Below are 18,817 nucleotides of genomic sequence, written 5' to 3'. Positions count from 1 at the left end.
GAATAAAAATTAGTAGTTCGGCCTTCTCTTAAAACTGGGATAACTAAACTGACTGGCAGATGAAAAACTGCCCAGCTTGAGATAAAACCTTTTCGAATATACAATGAGTGGAAATGTATTTCTTGTAGGCAGTCTTTGGGTTCATTCAAGAGTCGGGATTCACTTCAAGCGGTACAGCGACACAAAGACACCGCAGGATGTCTCCACTGAATGCGCATCGGTGTTTCGGTTGTTTCACATTTCCGTTTCCTGTCCTGCGTCGCAACGAATGCGATTTAATTTCCATTGTCCTTCTCCAATCGATACAAAAGTCATTTGGAAAGCAACCAACTCAGTGTGAGAGCCGGCTAAGTAGTAAACACTTGGCGGTGAAGTGTTCGGATTGCAGCCTCGGCCAGGTGTTCACTTGACTCGGAACTCAGGTAGAAATCAAAGAGTGCTACCAATTTGTCAATATTAAATAATTAGCTGGGGACCATCTCATCTAATAATGTTCTAGGTTCTTATTGCGACTACCAATCAAGTAATAAATAATTTTGATTTTTTATTGCTCCTACTTATCAAGCATTATTAGTGAAACTTTTGAAAATAGAAGTAGAAAATAATGAAATCTCATTTAATTTATAAGAAACTGTTTTACTCGTAAGGATTTATATATGATGTTAACCAAAATTGTACTCTTCCCAAATGAGGGACATCAACTTTAGTTGCTTAGCCATTTTGAAACAAATCGTATCTTATTCCATTTAAATTTCAAGCAATTTGCAGCGAGGAATCCTGTTTATACACTCTATAATGTATGAAGTAATTTTTTCTCTGCCAAAATAATGAAGTTTTAACTCGTTCCATCTTTGTTTAAGCTGTCATCAACATGACAAAGCGGCTTTGCCTCTTCGGACGAATATTTTGCTGTGCGGCATCATACTCGTGGCCAAGGAATATAAATGATATGAAAAATGTGTTGTTATGTGGGTATGTAGGAATGATTTTTTTGTTTTAACGTTCATAATGGATTGTCATGTGCCTTAAATATAATAACATTCTTGCACTTAAGTATGTGTTCAAATGAAATTTATTTTCGTATATTTTCATGTTTGGTTACGTGACATTTTTACTGAGTGCGGCTCGTAAAAAAGAAGACGGAGTTGGACTGGGGGCTTAGATGTTTGTTAAAAGGATTAAGTAAATGAGTTGAAACAAGTTTAGGGTTGCGGTATGAATGGATATCTTAAGACTTTACTGGGACAAGCACAAGTATTCGTACATTTACCTTTCCTCAAGCCACAATACTTTCTTTGACGACCCTTATGTACACTGAGATTGTAAATCACACAGAAGCAGACGGTCTCTACCGATTGTTCTGGTGATATTTTATTGAGTCGGAGAAATATATATTTTACATAATTTTGAACAGACGGCAATAAAGGTGAACTCATTTTTAGCTAACAAAATCCATATCATAAATTTCGAACCTCTTTGGAACTCATGCAGCGAAGATGCAGAGGAAAGGGTGATATGCTCGAGCTGAAAGTATGCTTAAATCTGTCAAATGGAGAGCTCTCAAGCAGTGAAAGGGCATTTTAATAGCATGTAACACAACACTATTTGGAATTCCAGTTAAGGGCAATATTCCTCGGCATTCTCAACGCGTAAATTAGGGCAGACGAAGAAGATCAGGAAGGAGACAGGTAGCTGGAAACAGGTAAATGTCGGTCAGAATCAGAGGAACTAGAACCTGACCAAAGGGACAAACTATATTAAAGAGGCGCCACACTTTGGCCCATTACTGATACCATATTTGAGAATGTTGATCTAGACGATTCTTTATGACTTACAGTTAAAGTGGACCACAAGAAATTGTATTCCTTCTGTATGGATTGTGTTATATTTATTTTACTTTCTAAATTTAAAGTAAAGTTTAAGTTGCCAGTAACACATTAATTGTATAAGGTTTATATATTCATATCTTTATCGACTGGTCAGTTGATATATTTTTGACCTACCATATCTAATGCGTTTTTACAGGATAAAATGTATACACTGCTTTTTTAATATCTTAAAAAAAATTCATATCATAAAAAATGACAATAAAAGCATACGTATGTATGTATTTCTAAAAGAAAGATAATTGACGCTGCATCTTGTCAATATCTTCCGGGTCCATGAGATCCGATTTGAACTCTGCCTGGCGCCTGTGAACCAGCTGCCCAGTCAAATCATTCACGTCGTCCTTGACGTTCACATCATAAACAGTTCTCATAACGCCGCCCACCATCTTCTCGGCCCTGGATCTTGCACTAGACTGGATGCTTAAATATGGGGCAGCATCGGTTGATTGCCAAAGGCAAATGTAGGCTGTATAACGAAAAAAAGTAGCCTTAAGAATCGCGGACATCCCTTAAAAACTTACTGAAAATGCAGAGCAGCACGATGTAGTTCATTATAGAAAGGTATTCTATTGACTGTAAGGAATTTGTAAAGCTTATAGCCACTGCCGTTAATAATCGGAAATGTTCCGGCTAATATGATCATCTGTGGAAAGCGCGCCATTTGAAGGTTTTACTATGACTCAGTACCATTGGTATGTTTTGTTTTTGCATGTTTATTTGCATAAAAACTACATTTTAAACAATGATTAGAACCACGGTAAAGTTGGAAATATTCCCGGAGTGGGCTTCTCGGTTGTGGTTGTGTCCTCAACTAGCTCGGAGATCTTGTAGATTTCGTCCTTGACCCTTCGCCGCAGATGCCGTAGAAGTTTTAGGTACCTATTTCGATGGCTATACCTGATCAGGGGCTTTCGCTCCTCCATGAACAGCCTATTGGCCTCGTTTTCGGCAATCTGCAGTACAAAGTTACCAGAGAGTCTTCCCTGGCACATCTTCAACTGCTTTTGGACACTTTCCAGCTGCAAGTTAACCTCCAGCAGCTGGCGGTCTACCTTGTTCATCTCTGCTACCATACTAGGGCTTTCTTTCTGAGATTTAAGAATCATAGAGTTGCTGGCTAGTATTTCCTTCAGTAAGTTGGTTGACCGATTCCGGAATAGTTCAGTTCTAGCAACCTCTACCATCAACCTCTTTCGTAGCTCATTGATTGCCTCAGAAGTTGTTAATATCAGTGGCCTAGAGTTAGGGGCACCAATGTGCGGGACTTTACCTATAACCCTATTATATGGAACTATCATTAAGAAGTCCGTTTTGGGTTTTTGGTTCAGCGGAGGATCTTTTTTAGTTGAACCACTTGGTGATGCACCATTCAGAAAGGAATCGCTAAGTAAGTTTACGGAAGAATTACTTGGCGGTAGAGCCCCGGTCTTTGGATCATCTTCTAGGGGTAAATCGATCACACGTATATCTTTCCATCGACCACTCTTGGGAGAAATTCCAATCGTGGAATCGTTCTTGGGGGATATAGAATTATTTTGCGTTAAGTCTTTCATTGATGATTCTTTCAAGAGCATAGAGGAATCGTTCCTTATCGTATCATTCTTCGAATAATCTTCTTTCAAAGTCTCGCTCTTAGCTTGAACAATTTGTGACATTACGGGAGAAATACTTAAAGGAAGAGCCGCGCTCTTCGGATCATCTTCTAGGGGTAAATCGATCACACGAATATTTTTCCATCGACCACTCTTGGGAGAAATTCTAATCGTCGAATCGTCCTTGGCGGATATAGAATTATTGTGCGTCAAGACTTTTAAAGATGGTTCTTTCAAAAGCACAGTAGAATCGCTCCCCATCTTGAGAGAATCTCTTTGCAGGGACTCGCTCTTAGGAATAACATTCTGTGAGCTTATGGACGAAATACTTAAAGGTGGAGCTTCGCTCTTCGGATCATCTTCTAGGGGTAAGTCGATCACACGAATATTTTTCAATTGACCACTCTTGGGTGAAATTCTAATCGTCGAATCGTTCTTGGCGGATATAGAATTATTGTGCGTCAAGACTTTTAAAGATGGTTCTTTCAAAAGCACAGAAGAATCGCTCCCCATCTTGGAAGAATCTCTTTGCAGAGACTCGCTCTTTGGAATAACATTCTGTGAGCTTAGGGTACTTAAAGGTAGGGCCTCGCTCTTCGGATCATCTTCTAGGGGTAAGTCGGCCTCACGTATATTTTTCCAAGGATCGCTTTTAGGAGAAATACTAATCTTCTTATCGTTCTTGGGAAATACACTGCTCGTCAAGATGTTGTTATTTGCGTCTTTCAAAAGCACCGAAGAATCGCTCGTGGAAGAATCTTTTTGCAGAGATTTGCTCTTGGGCGAAACATTCTGAGGTGTCAAATCACTTTTCGGTATATCGCGTTGCTGTGCTTTTGCAACGATCATTAGCAGAACTAGCGAAAAAATTTACTTTTAGAAATGTCTTACATTGCATATGCCAACTTACGAAGAACTGCGGAACATGGGAATAACACTCTCATCTCGAAGAAGCTGCTATTACCTAAAAGTTTCAGAACTCTAGAAATCTTGCTTATATAGGCGATTTCCTGGTTACAAAAGGTCTATTGCAACGGGTGGTGTTTCGTTCTGCTTGACTTTTAATAAACTTTACTTTTGTACGATTCAAATGTCTCTCTCTGAAAAGGAACACCTACAATCAGTCACATAACTTTTATTTATTTCCAAAACACAAACCAATCGTACATAGCATCAAATTAAACGATGTCTGCAGAATTCGACGTTTCGACCTTTTTGGGTCTCCGCTTTCTGGACAACCCCATGCCAGCACGGGTCTCTTGAACTATCTGGTCTTCAAAATCCTTCAGAATTCTTAGGTACTTTACTAGAAAATACTTCCTGGCCAACGGGTGGAATTCGTCGGACTGTTTGTCGGCCAGCCTCTCGGCAAGTCGACGTACCTTGTCTTCCCGATACTTGGTGCTTTGGCATCTCTCCATCAAGAGCCAGCTATAGTCGACTTTTACTTTCTTCTGGGCCAATACTTGCCGGGCTTTCAATACTGCATTCCTCGTCTTGGTCCAATTTAGCTTGGCTTTGGCTACTCCTTGGTTTACATATTGTAGATAGGCACTTCGCTGGCGCACCTCCGATCTTAAATCTGAGTTAATAGCTAACTGGGCGTCCAACACAAGCTTGAGATGCTTCAATGCCTTTTGGTTACCGATCTCCTCCTTAAAGGATTCCCTCGTTTCGGTTTCATTAGTATAATCTTGCACCGAAAAGTCTGGATTATAATACTGGCCTCCTAACTCAGTCACAAGGCAGCAAGCAACTAAATTTTGATATATTGACATTTAAAAATAGTTATAACTAAAATATCTTCAAATGAGACTTACGAGCTGCAATGAACCACTTAAGGATACCTTCCATATTCAAGTATATAGCAGAGCTGAACTTATACTTTTATTTTTGAGCTTCAAGTAATTAGATCCAATCAATTAAGAAAGGTGTTAATATACCAATATACCGTGAAGTTAAGTACAGATTTTCTGGGAGGGAGACTTTCAGATAAACTTTTCTAGACGATGGAAATGCTAGTCAGCGCAGGGTTGTAAATTATTATTAAGTATCCTACTTCACATTATCATACAGATATGAAAACAATCCAAAAATAATTCCCAGGCCAAAACAGGATGGACAAAAAGCAGCACAGATGTATGAAGAGCTCACCATTGTTTTTGCCCAAAAGTGAAACTGTGCAGCCAGTTGAAAGAGTAGAAGTCGTATTATAATTTCGCCCACATGTTGAATATGTAAATTAAATCTTGCGCCTGCGCACGCGTCAAATTGAAAGCGAAATTGGACGTGGGATTCATTAAACTGAGGCATGGCCAAGTCGTGGGCGTTAAGCGGTCACTCTGGGAGTAGTATTCCCCAGTTTTGGTGGGTGTCCACTGCTAATTGTCAAAATTACAGCTCTTTATGCGCAAGTTGCTCGCATTTTGCGTGGTGTCTGCGGCCAGATATTTAAATTGCCGCGGTCCCCCAAATGGTCAAAAGTCGTTGCTGCCTTGTAATCCAAGCCAATTTAGGCCTAGTATTGGCAGTATATTGGAATTTACCTTTTTGGGGAAACGGAATGAAAATCTTTAAAATAATGCGCATTTAAATTCAATTAGGAGGCAACAATTACCAGCTAATCATGGATGAGAATTTTAAAGCCGTTGGTTAGCACCCACACAATGTTGCTATATGGAAGAGGCAATCCGTAGGATAGTTGAATAAAATTTAATTAAAATAAAAATAATACTTTTTCTATAATCTGATAACTATGATTAAGTTTATACCGCGGCATCTCCATTATTTCGTGGTACTTTCCCATACTGAAACAATGTCTTATTTCCCATTTTGATTGCCGTATTATTATGACGGCGATATCTCTGGCTGCGACTCTCATTTGAGTCACTTTTCACTGGAGTTTTCGGTTTCGATTTCCCATGCCAGCGTATCCCATATGTTTTGCCACGATTTTCAACGCTTTTCAGCCGGAGTTCGGCTCGAGAACACGCTTTCATTTGCGTTCGGAAAATGACCTACTTCCGGATTAGCATGCCGGGGCCACTTTTACTGTCGCTCGACAGGGAAAGGGCCATGGAGGGGCTCTTGGGCATGGGTAGAACCACTGATGATGGGCCCTGACCAGGGGACTGGGGCTAATGACGTTGTCGCTGCGTATCCACTTGATAATAAACATCCGCCGCGTTCCGCAGTGAATAAGTGTGTTGCATGTTTGTTGCATTTAATTGTAATTTATTTTCCAGTCCATAGAATGGACCAAGCGCAGAACGGAAGCAAATATTTTCCGGTGGAAGCTGGTCGGACCCAAGGGGAAGTCCAAGTCCCTTTTCCATGCCTTCCTGTTTTTACCGGCAATCTATGAAGCATTGATTAATTGTACTTAGAGTCTTGGAATAACCGTATCCCATCTGACTTAACCCTTGAAAGCATATCAGTTTCTTAGTACAACAAGTAGAATACAGCGTGTTCATATTACCACTAAAATACAGATATATCAATTTAAAAGAAAACATACACTACAAAATACAATTTTCCATCCACTCTGTCTGAGCTGAAAACCGTGTTCACATGGGTACACAAGGGGTTAATTGATTCGAGTGACATCGATTTGCTATGTGACTCCACTACTTCTTCTCTTCCAGCAAAGCTGCGCTTGTCGGCTTTTGATTAAAGAGAAAAATGCCAGCGAAGCCGACTGCCAATTGCAGTTTGAGTGGATCGATCGGCAGCGGGCCACAATCAATAAACTGAAGGGAAGCCAGAGCGAATTGCTGGCTAATTTTACGCAAAAATGTAAGGGCATCGGAGCGCAAAGAACGCAGGGCACAGTGCGTCCATCGACAAAGGAAGCTGCGACTTCCTATCGGAGGGCCGAGGCAAAAACACCTCGGCCCGAGGGTCCAATCAGACCCCATTCCCCAGCAAGAAGCACACTCTCCACCAGCGGGTGACTCTTCACACTCCGAGCTGGCATAATTGCCGGGGCCTCCGAAACAGTCAGGTTAATTAGCTCCGATTCGGGGGAAGCCCCTTCCCCAGACTCATCCTCACCCTCATGCCAGGCCAGAAATCAAAGCGGAAATTGTTTATTAAACAAATCCACAGGCAGTTCTGATGGTCTGGGCAGCATCCAGCATCCATGGTGTGGATAATGGACTTTTAATTGACTGTATTTTCGGCAGCCTGCGTGTCAAGTTCTATTATAGGTCGGAATTGGGAATCATATGACATAATAACTGGGTTGTCGTATCCCAGGAAGCCTAACAAGCCTCCAGCTCTAAATTAGCAAAGAAGTCAACTAACTCAGTGCGGAGCACTTGCTATCGATAAAGACGATGTCGTAAGAGCAGTTGAAAGATAGTGACAGGTAACGACAGTCGGGCTTCGAAAGTGAATCATTTGCATTTGTCAATACCAATAGTTGACACACTTTATAACAATCCGCATCAACACTGAGCAGAAATCCCAAGTCAGCATTCCATTATAATCGAAGTCGTTACCATTCACTTTAATTCACAAAAATTACAGAGCATTCAGTAGTTTTCCAGAAATATATTTGTGGAGTAATACCTCTGAATAAAACCGAAAATATAAAAACTACATATACTAGTCTAAGTTGTTTTTAGCTCCAGCGCTTACTTTATAACTTCTGTGGTCGCGTGGGAGACTCATCATCAAGGCACTAGACGTGGTCGTTATGTAGGCGAATAGGTTCTCTGACTTCGCCTCCAGTCTTTAAATGAAAATAAAAACTACACAAAAAAGGTAAGGTATCTGGCAAAAAAGGGTCTTTGATCATTATGTGCCTCATAACATTCAAATTGAATTCAGCCGGAAAAGGCGAGCGAAAATCGTGAAAATGGTCGGTGGCTATTCAGGCGAAAACTTTCCATTTCGAATGCAGCACTAATGCGGCTAATCAACGGCAGCGGCACCCACTATCATTACATCATCTTGCATAGATCAGGCCCCGAAACCAACTTCCGCCCGACACGCACTTGAATACAATTGTGGAAAAGGGGGAAAGTTATCAACATCACATTACCATTGGAGTCGTGGCATCAGCCATAAGCCATCTCCTCCCCAATGAGAGTGAGTCTGGCTCTGGGTAATTTCAAACGCCAAAACAATGACACATAAATCGCTGAAAAAATCAAGCATAACATCAACGTTTTCACATCTCCCCATGACGACGACACCCACTGCCACCATCGCACACTCTGCGATCTGTGAGATAGAGTACGTATCTATGTGCAGTGCTCGGTGGCATGTGGAAAGTTGCAAATTAGCCGGGCGATAGAAAGCAAGGCAACAAGTCGCTCGTATTATTCAGTTACTCAAAGACACTGGTAATGTGAGAAAAAAGCGAGAATGTGCAGCGTTGACACAATTGTGAGTGCACGAGACGCTGCTGCATCTGTATCTATATCTATATCTGTGAGATACTTGAGCAGTTGCCGGCGATTGTCTAGCTCGGCAGCGGGTTTTCGATTGCCACAATGGTCCCCAGCAGAGGCATGCCGTGAAGTGGGAAGCTTCTCGTCTCATCTCGTCACGCCCCGAGAGACTACCAATCAAACTTGCCCGGCTCCATTCGATTCTGCTCTGAAATTCAATTCGTTTTGGCTGATGCCTTTACTTACACAGTCAGGCTGTGTTTGCCCTATAATGATGTATAAGTTGGGCTGCAAGTAAAGGACCTTTCCTATACCCTTTGTTCTTGATTATCACTTAGTTTTCTTGTACATATATTACTGTATGATTTTAATAATACGTACTAGCACCTGCTCTCCAGCGTCTGGAAAACTAGTACACTCGGTATTGATGCAGGTCATTGCCCATCGAAGTATAGCTATCGATTTGGTGTCATTTATGAGCTGAAGTCATATATGGCATGTGGCATAAAAGTTGGTGCATATAAAAATAATCTCTCGTCTGCATGGGACCGTCGCCTCAAAGTCGGTGACATAAGCTTCCGTTTTATCATCTGCCTGTGGAAAATACATAAAGAGCTCTGGTTCTTGGACCGACTTTGTGTCAAGCCCATATTTTGGGTAATTAATGGGAAGCTCGACAGGTTGGCGCGTGGCAACTCTTGCTTTGACTCCTACGCTCTGGTATCTTTTTGTTAGCAACTTGTTTTGTAAATACGTTGGTTCGATTTCTTTATGGTTGGCGGTGTATCCAAGTTTACTGCATTTTATGCGTGGGTCTGTGGCCTGAAAAGCCGAGCGTTGGCTGGCAAACAAGTTAAGACTTCGTTGGTCAAGGAAAATCAAATTCATTCACTAAACGTGGCTTAGGCAGTCGCTTTTCATTGATAAAACAGTTTGTGAATGAAGCTTGTGGCTTACATAATTGCATATAATGGTGCTAGAACGGAAAGAGGGTAAGGGGGTTTTACAATGCTGTTGAAATAATTTAATGCTTGAATCTATGTCATCGGAACTAAAATTATTAAAGAGGAACATCATATATTTCTGAGATACATATCTCTAATTTACAATGGCGTCATAAATTATATTCCCAGTCACTCCGAAATAAACAAGCATTCAAATTCTATCCGCGACTTTTTTGGAGCAAAACAAACATTTCACAGCCAGCTTCATCAATCATCGGAGATAAAACTGCGCACTACGCCTCGAATTCGTTGACTTACACTAGAGAGGGTTCCAAATATGGTCACCAAAGCACTGAAGATTATAGGCCTGGTGTTTGTAAGCCAAACTTCACGTCAGCCCGAGGCAAGTACCGATGGTCTACCCCTTTGAGGGAAAACTAGGCCCGCCTTTGAGCCGATGTCGATCGGCCATAAAGTGCACTTAACCCACTGATTACTCCAGCAGCCACCGGCAAACAATAAAGTCGGCAGTCGCTACTGGGCACGGGCACCCGAGCTGACCAAACAAATCGAACACCCAGCCCAAACTGCACACCAAGGGCCTCCCCGCTGCGCTCTTTGTGCCCAATTGAAAACTCAGCAAGTTTTCAAAACAATTTTTGTGTACCATCGCAGAAGAAGTGGGGCATCGGGGGCAATCGGTGGAACCGGGGGCCAGCTGATGAAGAGGCCCTCCGTGGTCATATTGTGCCGGCCGGCAATTGTTTTCCCCAGATCAAAAAAGCGCTGATTAAAGCAAGTCGTGAGGCTCTGGCCCTCCAGCGCCACATGCACTTTCGATTCTGGGTATTGTTGTCGTCGAAGAGCGCTGCCTTGGTCACTCGGAGTTTGATCGCGGAGTTAGAGTGCTGGTAGTGTGCCTTGCAGATGAACATATGAATGTTCTACACAAACTCAAAAATAAAATATACTCGAAAGGGTAATGATTTTGAAAAAACAGATAAGGCCGGGATAGAATTTATAGAAACAAATTCAAAGTGCTGAAAATTCTGGGACCAATAGTTTTTCCCCTAATTAAATGAAAAACCTACAATTACATTTAAAACTTCAATAATCTTCTTTATTTTTGGTGTTTTGTTTCTTTTATATTATAAAAATGTATTTAAACATATATTTCTTTAATTTATTTTTATACCGAGAATTGTCAAGCATGACCTCAAAAAATAGTAATGCACCTCTGATTCAAAAATATATTCTAAATGGGAATAGAACTCCAAATGTTTACTCTGAAAATAAAAAGCGTATTCAAACTTCGCCCTGTAACTCCCTCTTGCCGTCCGAAAATGCTGCTTCGATTTGGGTTAAGCGCTCCAGCAAATGCCAAGTCATGCGTGGCAGCCAAAGAGTTTACATTGTTTGGTCCACATCAACGCAGTTGCAGTTCTTCTCCGTTTTCCTCCATGTGAGGAGAGGTTCTAACGGCCCACTGAGATTAATGACTCCCAGCCGGGCATTACGATATCATATGTACCATTTTTTGGAATTTTAATTTGATTTGTGGTTCGGTTTGTGCTCAAGCCCCAGTTTGCCTTAGATTTATGGCTATCTGTGGTCCCCTTTCATTAGGCGTGAATTGTCGAGATGCGCAACGCCCAGTCCAAAGCTGTTAATATAGGGGTTACTGTTGAAACGAAGAGAGCTCGATATCCTATATTAAATAATTATAGAGTCCAAAGAGCTGGCCCTAGGAATGCGCTTGTTGCCGAAGAAACATTCGGCCCTCCAATAAAAGTTGTTTAGTGAAAGGTGGAAGGGGCTCTTCACAAATTGTTCTATGCAAAGTCTTGACCCTGTCACTAAATATTTTTCTGGCACACTGTATCATTATGGCTAAAAAAATAAACTAAAAGTAAAGCAATATGTTTCATTTTGTTTTTTTCTTTAATTGTTTTAAGCTCTACCCACAGGTTTTTACGAGATCTGAGGCTTCGCGGCTAGAGATAGCCCAAACTAGCTGCAGGGACAAACAACACAAACTTTTAGCTGGTTCTTGGGAAATATAAACTTGCGCTTGGACCGCACCCCTTCCATTGCCCCATTCCCCATCTGCCAAATAGAGTCATGAGCGGTGGCACCGAGAACGAGAAAAAGCTTCCAAGTTGCTTTTTGTTTGAGGCAGCGGAAATTATTATTAATTGCTTGGAATGCCTGCTGCCTCCTCCCAGAAAACCGTGTTCTATGCTCTGTGGACTATGCCCCAGCCCCGCGCTCTTGGCCAGCCTCTTCTAATGGCTTCCGTTGGCGTGGCCGGAGTTTTTCTGCCCCTCCGCTTTGGATACGTTTCCATCCAATCATTTCGATGACGTAAAAGCCGCACTGATGGCCAAAAACTGGCCAGAGTTCTTGGCCCCAAAAGCTGAAAAAACTGAAAAACCGATCCGAGCATTGTCAGTTGTGTGGGGTAAATGTGCGTTGGATTGCCGTGGATTATTTGGAGTACGAGTACGAGTACGGGTTAGAGAACGGGGGGTTATTGGCCTTGGCAAGACTGACAGTTGGCGTGGGTAAACAGTTGCGAGATTAGCGCGGCTCGGCCAAGCGTGTTCAATGGTCGCCCCCTGCCTTTTGCCTTCTGCCAGCGACTGCAATTGCATCTGCAGCCCAGAAATCAGAAAGGGGGAAATTCGCCAGCGACTTCGATAACTACAGCCCGAAAGCACGAAGCGTAGAGTTGAAAGTGGAGTGGAGCACTCCGCTACACTGAGAACAAGGCTCCACTTATCTAGGTGTCTCCCTAAAAAATAAATACACATGATTGCTTATCATTGGAGCTGGGATTTGGCTTTTCTATTTTATACTATCGATAATATAATTATAACAGATAATATAACTATCATAACTAAATGATTCTCATATGTAATTATAAAAAGGTCAGAGAGATGTATCTTTATTTTTGCACCTTTACTTAACACATATGTTTAGAATGTAATTAAATTCAAAATGCGAAAAACTTATGTTTGATCAAAATAAGCGAACGAACGTTAGGAATATAATCATATGAAAAACACAAGTTCTATTATCAATATCTATTATCAATAGAACTTGTGTTTTCTAAGGCAAGACTATTTAAGGAAGAACTTTAGGTATTTTTTAGAAGATTCAGTCAGTGTCGCAGAACACGGTGAGGGCTTAAAACAAATTTATAGACAGGATTTTCCACTACTCTTTCACAGACTTTAATGAATTTCATCCGAATATCTTATTCAAAATGTTGAGATATTTATAGAGGTTATTTTTTAAAGTTTATGGAGTTTATATAGACAAGGTGTGGGTGGGTTTCTGGAAGTTCCCGTCTATTGTACACTCCTCAGGGACGGGTCCCGAGCAACAAAAGACAAACAACAACAGACTGGCGAGGAAGGTGAACGACTCCCCCTAATTGAGTTTGAATGGCGGAACGAAAATGTTGCAACAAAGGTTGGGGAGAAAGAAAAACGTTGCCGTTGCAGTGATTCCGCACAGCAATTGTCGGAATTTTGAGAAAACGCTTTTCCAGGGAGACTGACCCATGGAAAAACTGGCGTCTCCTCTGCGAACAATTGAACTTTCAAGCAGGGGTAAAGTCTCAGGCAGAAGCTCAAAAACCACCTTAAGTCACAAGGCTAATGAAGCCTTTGTCGACAGTTTTCCTTGTTTCGTTACTCTGAAAATGGAGGAAAATATGTTTTAAGTGTAGAATTGTTGAAAGGACTATCAGGACATAATAAATAATTTTAGGGAATGGAAAACAGTTTTAATAGGCAAAGAAAAATGCAGTGGACTTGTTAAAGATGCAGATGAATTTCAGTGAAATTTCATAACATCTAATTTAACAATCCTAGTTTATATTCAGAAAATACAAAGTTGACGTTTTAAATGAATCCAAGAACGGTTAAGATCTTACCAAATACAATCGTTATTCAATAAACAAAGCCAAACAAAGTGTTCTTAGCAACTCATCAAGCAGATACACCCACGAAGCTCGGACTTAACCTGAGGGTGTTGGCCAAGACTGACCCAGTTGTGGCCCCGACCCACGCTTTCATCACCGACTTATCTTTTGCAGTTGCCGAGCTGGCGAAAGTGTCTCAACTTCAGCGCGGTGCAATGCATCTTACACATATAGTACGGTCGCAATCCGATCCGCCATCAGAACCAGCTGGCTTATCGATCGAGCTGCCTGTGCTTCCAAAAAATGTTTATTTATTCTGACACGTTCGACTTGCATCTCGGATTGTCGGGGCAAATCAAATAAAAATTGCCCCCGTATTTCCGTAAACATGCGACTTGCCCCTTTTTGAGCCGTATTTATAGAACGAACATCCACTGCCGTTGGCCACTGTCGTCCGATCCGTCTGTAATTTGTTTATGGCAACTGTTGCCTCGATTAGGAGTCGGCGTTGACAGCACCACGGATGATTAAGTCTTGGGAGACGCCGACATGTGTGGCAGTAGTTTCGGAGTTTGTTTGTTGTCTATCCGCCGCGTGGCAATTGGTGGCAACATGCGGCGACAGCGGCCCAGAACGGATCGCAATCACCATGGACTGCCACACAAATTTACCCTAATGATTCTGACCCTGAACGAATTTGAAGTGGTTTCGGTCGCCCGCCTCAGGAATACGTAAACACATCCATGCGGTAGCCTTCATCTATTTATTTATGTAATTGCAGCGAATGAGTTATGTGTGGCTGCAGACACATCTTCTATGGGCTCCGGGGGAGATACAGCCCATCCTCGATGATGGGTGACTTCTAATTGATTGAAAAACTTCAAATACAAAACAAACTATAGGAGTAATTGGATACTTCAGATATTACGATATTAGTACTAACTATTTTGTAAACCTTTCTACTTTGTTGAAGAAACACAAAAACGAATTCTTTAGGTATACAAGAATGGTGAATTAATAGTTTTCTGTAACTAAAGCTATTGATCGCCAAAAGTATCGATTTTAAAAATCAAGTTTTTAAACTAAAAAATTTATTTTTCATATGAGTTATATTTTTTTAAAAAATACATAAAAAGAATTTTAAGTTGTAAAATCAAAATGAAATGGTTAGTTTACTTAAAGAATCATTTTAATTATCTCAAGTTTTCCAAACACCTCAATTAATTTTTTTTACAATAAGTAAAAGTACTTAGACGGAAAATATTTCATGTAAGTAACTTGTAAGAAAGGAGAGTTTTCTAACGAGTAGTTAATGACATTGGCACAGATGAAGTCACCTTTGCCATCTAAACACTCCAAATGACCGTCTCGCTGCCCATGTCCACGGTGGTCCAGCCCAGGGCATTGGCTACCAGTTGGTTCAGCTGGCGCAGAGGCACTCCAGCCTTCTCCAGCTTGCTGGCGAGGGATTGGTATTCCTTCAGGAGGCGCACGCTCCGAAGAATACGCCGGAACTCGGAGCCCCTGATGAGGCGGACAGCACTAGCAAGCTCGGAGTCGGAGGAGTAGAGACGCAGGTACATATCCCTCAGGACAGAGCGGGGCAGGGCATCGCGGAGATCCAGAAGGAGTCCTCTGATTCCTGGTCGGCGGTTGGGAAGCTTACTGGTCGCAGGTTCCAAGGAGTTGACGTCGAGGAACACCCTCACGAAGTCCACGTGGTAGGAGGGATCCAGCTTAAGCTTCCGGCAGATGTAGTCATGCAGCACCTGGTGCTCCTTCGTGGCTCTCAAGCGCTGTACTTGTGCCTTGAGGTCATCACTTCTTAGCAACTTGACCAAGCTCTGGACCTGGGCATCCTCGAGGGCATTCGCCAAGATGTTCCGGAGTCGAGGAACTGGTAGAAGTGGACGGGCCACCCGGACAAGGTTGGTTAGGCCCCGCTCGGCGTTGCTTGGGCACTCCTTGTTGTCCTTGGGCAGCAGCACATCCTCCACCGTCTCCTTTGGCGTGGAGTTCTCAGGGATCTGGGTAGCGCCAACTGGCTGGTCGACCACTTCGCGAGCGAATCTTGGATACTCCTGCTCCTGCCACACGGGCAGCCAGTTTATCTTGTGGACATCCGTAATTTCCTCCTCAATGGTGGGCACAACCAACTCGGAGAGCTCCACAGATTCGGGCGGGAAGCCTTCTTCGATCCAAGGGGTGGTGCTATCAGGCAACTCCTGCGATACAGGAATGTGAATGGATTCTCTTGTAAAATGTTTAATTCTAATTAAGTTACTGAGTTTATGTTAAAGTTATTCAGAACCCATTCATTAATTCATATTTTGATACCGAATCTTTACTTATAAATACACATTTTACACATATTTGCTTTATCCCACCTGAGAGTCCTGCGGTTCCTCCACCGAGTGTCCTGCGACCAAGAGCAGGCAGAAACTGAATATGGCCACCAATCGATTCATGATGAAATCAATGCTGGGACTGTGTCTCTTTCCGTCGTTAATTTCTCCTTTTATAGCTCTCGCAGCACTTTATCCGGCTGTTTACCCAACTCATATTTGCCTGAAAAATTTCGCAGGCAAATACTCGCATTCAGAGCAAAGAATCAACAAGAACGCAGCACCCAAAAAAGTGGAACGACCTTGACGGGGCTCATTAAAGAAAGCTCATCAATCTTTTATATTGTACCACCATCATGGCCGAAATGCATCGTAAAACACAGTTTGCAGTGGAATAATCGCCGTTTTTTTATTGTTCGGATTTGGGGGAGCTCTGTGCTTATACGACTTCCTCCCAGTTCAGTTGTTATAAGTTTTTTGCCATGATTTAGGTACATTTAAACATACGAAAAACATTTAATGCATCTGCCAATTTTTCCCACTCTGTTTTTCCTTTTAAGAACTAGTTTTGCACTAGAAAATATTTTAAGTTTCTCAAATAAAGTGGTAGTATTTAAGTTAAAATTCTTCAGAATCAGCACGTAATTATCTCGTTTTATTCACGAACGAAGGCTATAAAGTTAAGGCCTCCTTGGCCATAACGTAAAAAATTCCCATCAATCTTATGGCCCGTTGAGATTTCACTAGGCTTGCATCGGAGCCCCAAACAAGTTAGTTGCCATATAAAATCCCTTATATCCCATAAAAATCTTCACAAAAACACAATCAAATGAAATTTTATGTTAATCCCCAAATCCTCGGCAACCTGGAGCATCTTTCCTTCACCCGCCTGGGATGAATATTCATGTCTTTCGGGAGTGGAGGCCACAATATCCTTTCCCCCGCCTGGAGTCCTGCCAATTTCGATACGAAAATGTTTCGCTCATTGTCAACAACAGCACAGTGATGAAGTGGAGAGACGCCGAAACGAGAATAAAAGTTATTCGTTCCCAAAAAAAGGGGGAACCCCGCCAAATGAGTCCCTCGTGAATGCTGTGAAAATGATTTTGGGGTTACACTTTTAAATTTTTGCGAAAGCCGCCGCAGCAGGCAGGTTCTGGGAGCTCCACAATGGGGACGTGGCTAAGCCCCTTGTATAAAAGCAACACGCGACAATACAGAAAAAGGTACATTTCTCAAGCAAATCCTCCTAAAACCGTGCTAGGTGTGTATTTCCTTATGACTTATCCGGGCTTTGGGGTGCTGACATAGTCTAGGGCGGAGCCTTTGAAGTGAAAGGGTATTATTCCAAACGTAGAATTTTAGTTTTATTCGAAATATAAATAAACTAAAATAAACTTAATAAACACCAACTTTATGTTCACAATTTTCTTACTACACAAATTCCCCATTCAGTAATATTAAAAACGCTTAAATATAATTCTAGTAAAATTTGCTGAAAATATTAGCATTTAATGAAGCTGATTTCCATCAGCTTCACACATTTTGCAAATCCTTTGAGTGTTTTTCGATCGTATTTTCAGCTAAAATCGTCATATTGATAGCTTGAAAGCATTATGCAAAGCTGTTTATCCGCTCTGAACGCGCTGAATAATAAATCGTGATTCCAAATCGGGCCTCGACCCTTCGTCATCTATTAGTTAAATGTTTTTAATTCCAAGCCGGGGCCATTGGGTACCGCTGCTACCCTTTTGTTCAGGGTATCCCCATCAATTTGCCGAATGCCGGCTTGCTGGTAAACCCCTTCCAGCACCTGAATTATTGTTTCAATTTCTGTCAGTTCTCGGGCGCCTATTTATAGCTGAAACGAAAAATCCATTAGAATATTGCCGCAGACGCAGTTCTTACCTCAACCCTGGCCCCAAAAGCGTTTGTGGGGGTGGCAGACAGGAAAGTACGCCAAGTACCTGTCTGGGTGGGAAGACATTATGGGGAGTGCCGATCCCCAATGCAGGCTAGCACAGGGGGAACCGAGCTAAACTTGTGTGGCTAGCTGGAAAAATGAGAAATGTGGGAGCGGGTGGACTCGAGCAGTCACGCAAGGGGTCAGTGGGGTCATGTCACGGAAGGGAGTGCGAGGGCGCGGCGGGGCCAACGCCCAAGGCAAACTATTTTTGGGGAGCGAGACTGTCGGACACCAGGATAATTCTCACCCGAGCCCAGACAGCTGGGTAAATATTTAGCAGTTAGCACGACACGCCTTTTCTTTTCGCACCCCTAATTGATTCAAAAATGGAATTTAATCTGCATTTAAATTTGGAGGCGGCCCGAATTGGTTTTGGCACCAGTGGAATTAGGACGGACGGACGTGCGCTGCATTTGATTGCCTGCCAATCGAACCCAATAAATTCGCAGCAGGATCGGCCGTAAATGAATCAACAAATTGCATCATTATCGGCACATGGAGTTCAGCACCGAGTGCTCAATCAATATGCAAATATCTTGTTGTCATAACTGACTAATATCTGTTGATTCTGGCAATTATAACAAGTGGATGTGCAAACACAAATATTAATAACCCCGTGCCAGAGTCAACAAAGATTCCCACAAACACGTTGTACATTGGTCAAGACAATATCTGAAATCAAATGGCCGTTGGCCCAATAAAACCATTTATTTGCGAATGTGAGAGTACACTCATAAACTCAGGGAATTGT

At 42.1% G+C, this 18,817-nt stretch overlaps 4 protein-coding genes across 4 annotated transcripts; all 4 read right to left on the bottom strand.

Annotated features, from left to right (window-relative positions):
- Positions 1 to 1,866: 1,866 nt before the first annotated feature.
- On the bottom strand, positions 1,867 to 2,463 carry LOC108033532 (accessory gland-specific peptide 26Ab). The gene is made up of 2 exons (XM_017107877.2): positions 2,411 to 2,463; positions 1,867 to 2,355 (listed from the first exon to the last, which is right to left on the bottom strand). The coding sequence occupies exons 1-2, from the start codon at positions 2,439 to 2,441 to the stop codon at positions 2,114 to 2,116; spliced, it is 273 nt and encodes a 90-aa protein (XP_016963366.1). The 5' UTR covers positions 2,442 to 2,463; the 3' UTR covers positions 1,867 to 2,113.
- A 123-nt stretch (positions 2,464 to 2,586) lies between these two features.
- Positions 2,587 to 4,479, bottom strand: LOC108033414 (uncharacterized). Its single transcript, XM_017107735.3, has 2 exons — positions 4,392 to 4,479; positions 2,587 to 4,338 (listed from the first exon to the last, which is right to left on the bottom strand). Exons 1-2 carry the CDS (start codon positions 4,423 to 4,425, stop codon positions 2,636 to 2,638), a joined length of 1,737 nt encoding a protein of 578 aa, XP_016963224.1. The 5' UTR covers positions 4,426 to 4,479; the 3' UTR covers positions 2,587 to 2,635.
- Positions 4,480 to 4,601: 122 nt separating this feature from the next.
- LOC108033524 (uncharacterized) lies at positions 4,602 to 5,395 on the bottom strand. The gene is made up of 2 exons (XM_017107869.3): positions 5,302 to 5,395; positions 4,602 to 5,237 (listed from the first exon to the last, which is right to left on the bottom strand). Exons 1-2 carry the CDS (start codon positions 5,333 to 5,335, stop codon positions 4,660 to 4,662), a joined length of 612 nt encoding a protein of 203 aa, XP_016963358.1. The 5' UTR covers positions 5,336 to 5,395; the 3' UTR covers positions 4,602 to 4,659.
- A 9,527-nt stretch (positions 5,396 to 14,922) lies between these two features.
- Positions 14,923 to 16,263, bottom strand: LOC108033616 (uncharacterized). The gene is made up of 2 exons (XM_017107978.2): positions 16,143 to 16,263; positions 14,923 to 15,980 (listed from the first exon to the last, which is right to left on the bottom strand). Exons 1-2 carry the CDS (start codon positions 16,221 to 16,223, stop codon positions 15,102 to 15,104), a joined length of 960 nt encoding a protein of 319 aa, XP_016963467.1. The 5' UTR covers positions 16,224 to 16,263; the 3' UTR covers positions 14,923 to 15,101.
- Between the last annotated feature and the right edge of the window lie 2,554 nt (positions 16,264 to 18,817).

The sequence above is a fragment of the Drosophila biarmipes genome, chromosome 2L, assembly GCF_025231255.1.
Source record: "Drosophila biarmipes strain raj3 chromosome 2L, RU_DBia_V1.1, whole genome shotgun sequence".
Classification (NCBI taxonomy): Eukaryota; Metazoa; Arthropoda; class Insecta; order Diptera; family Drosophilidae; genus Drosophila; species Drosophila biarmipes.
The sequence above is the reverse complement of the archived record's forward strand: the minus strand, read 5'-3'. Positions and strand labels throughout refer to the sequence as shown.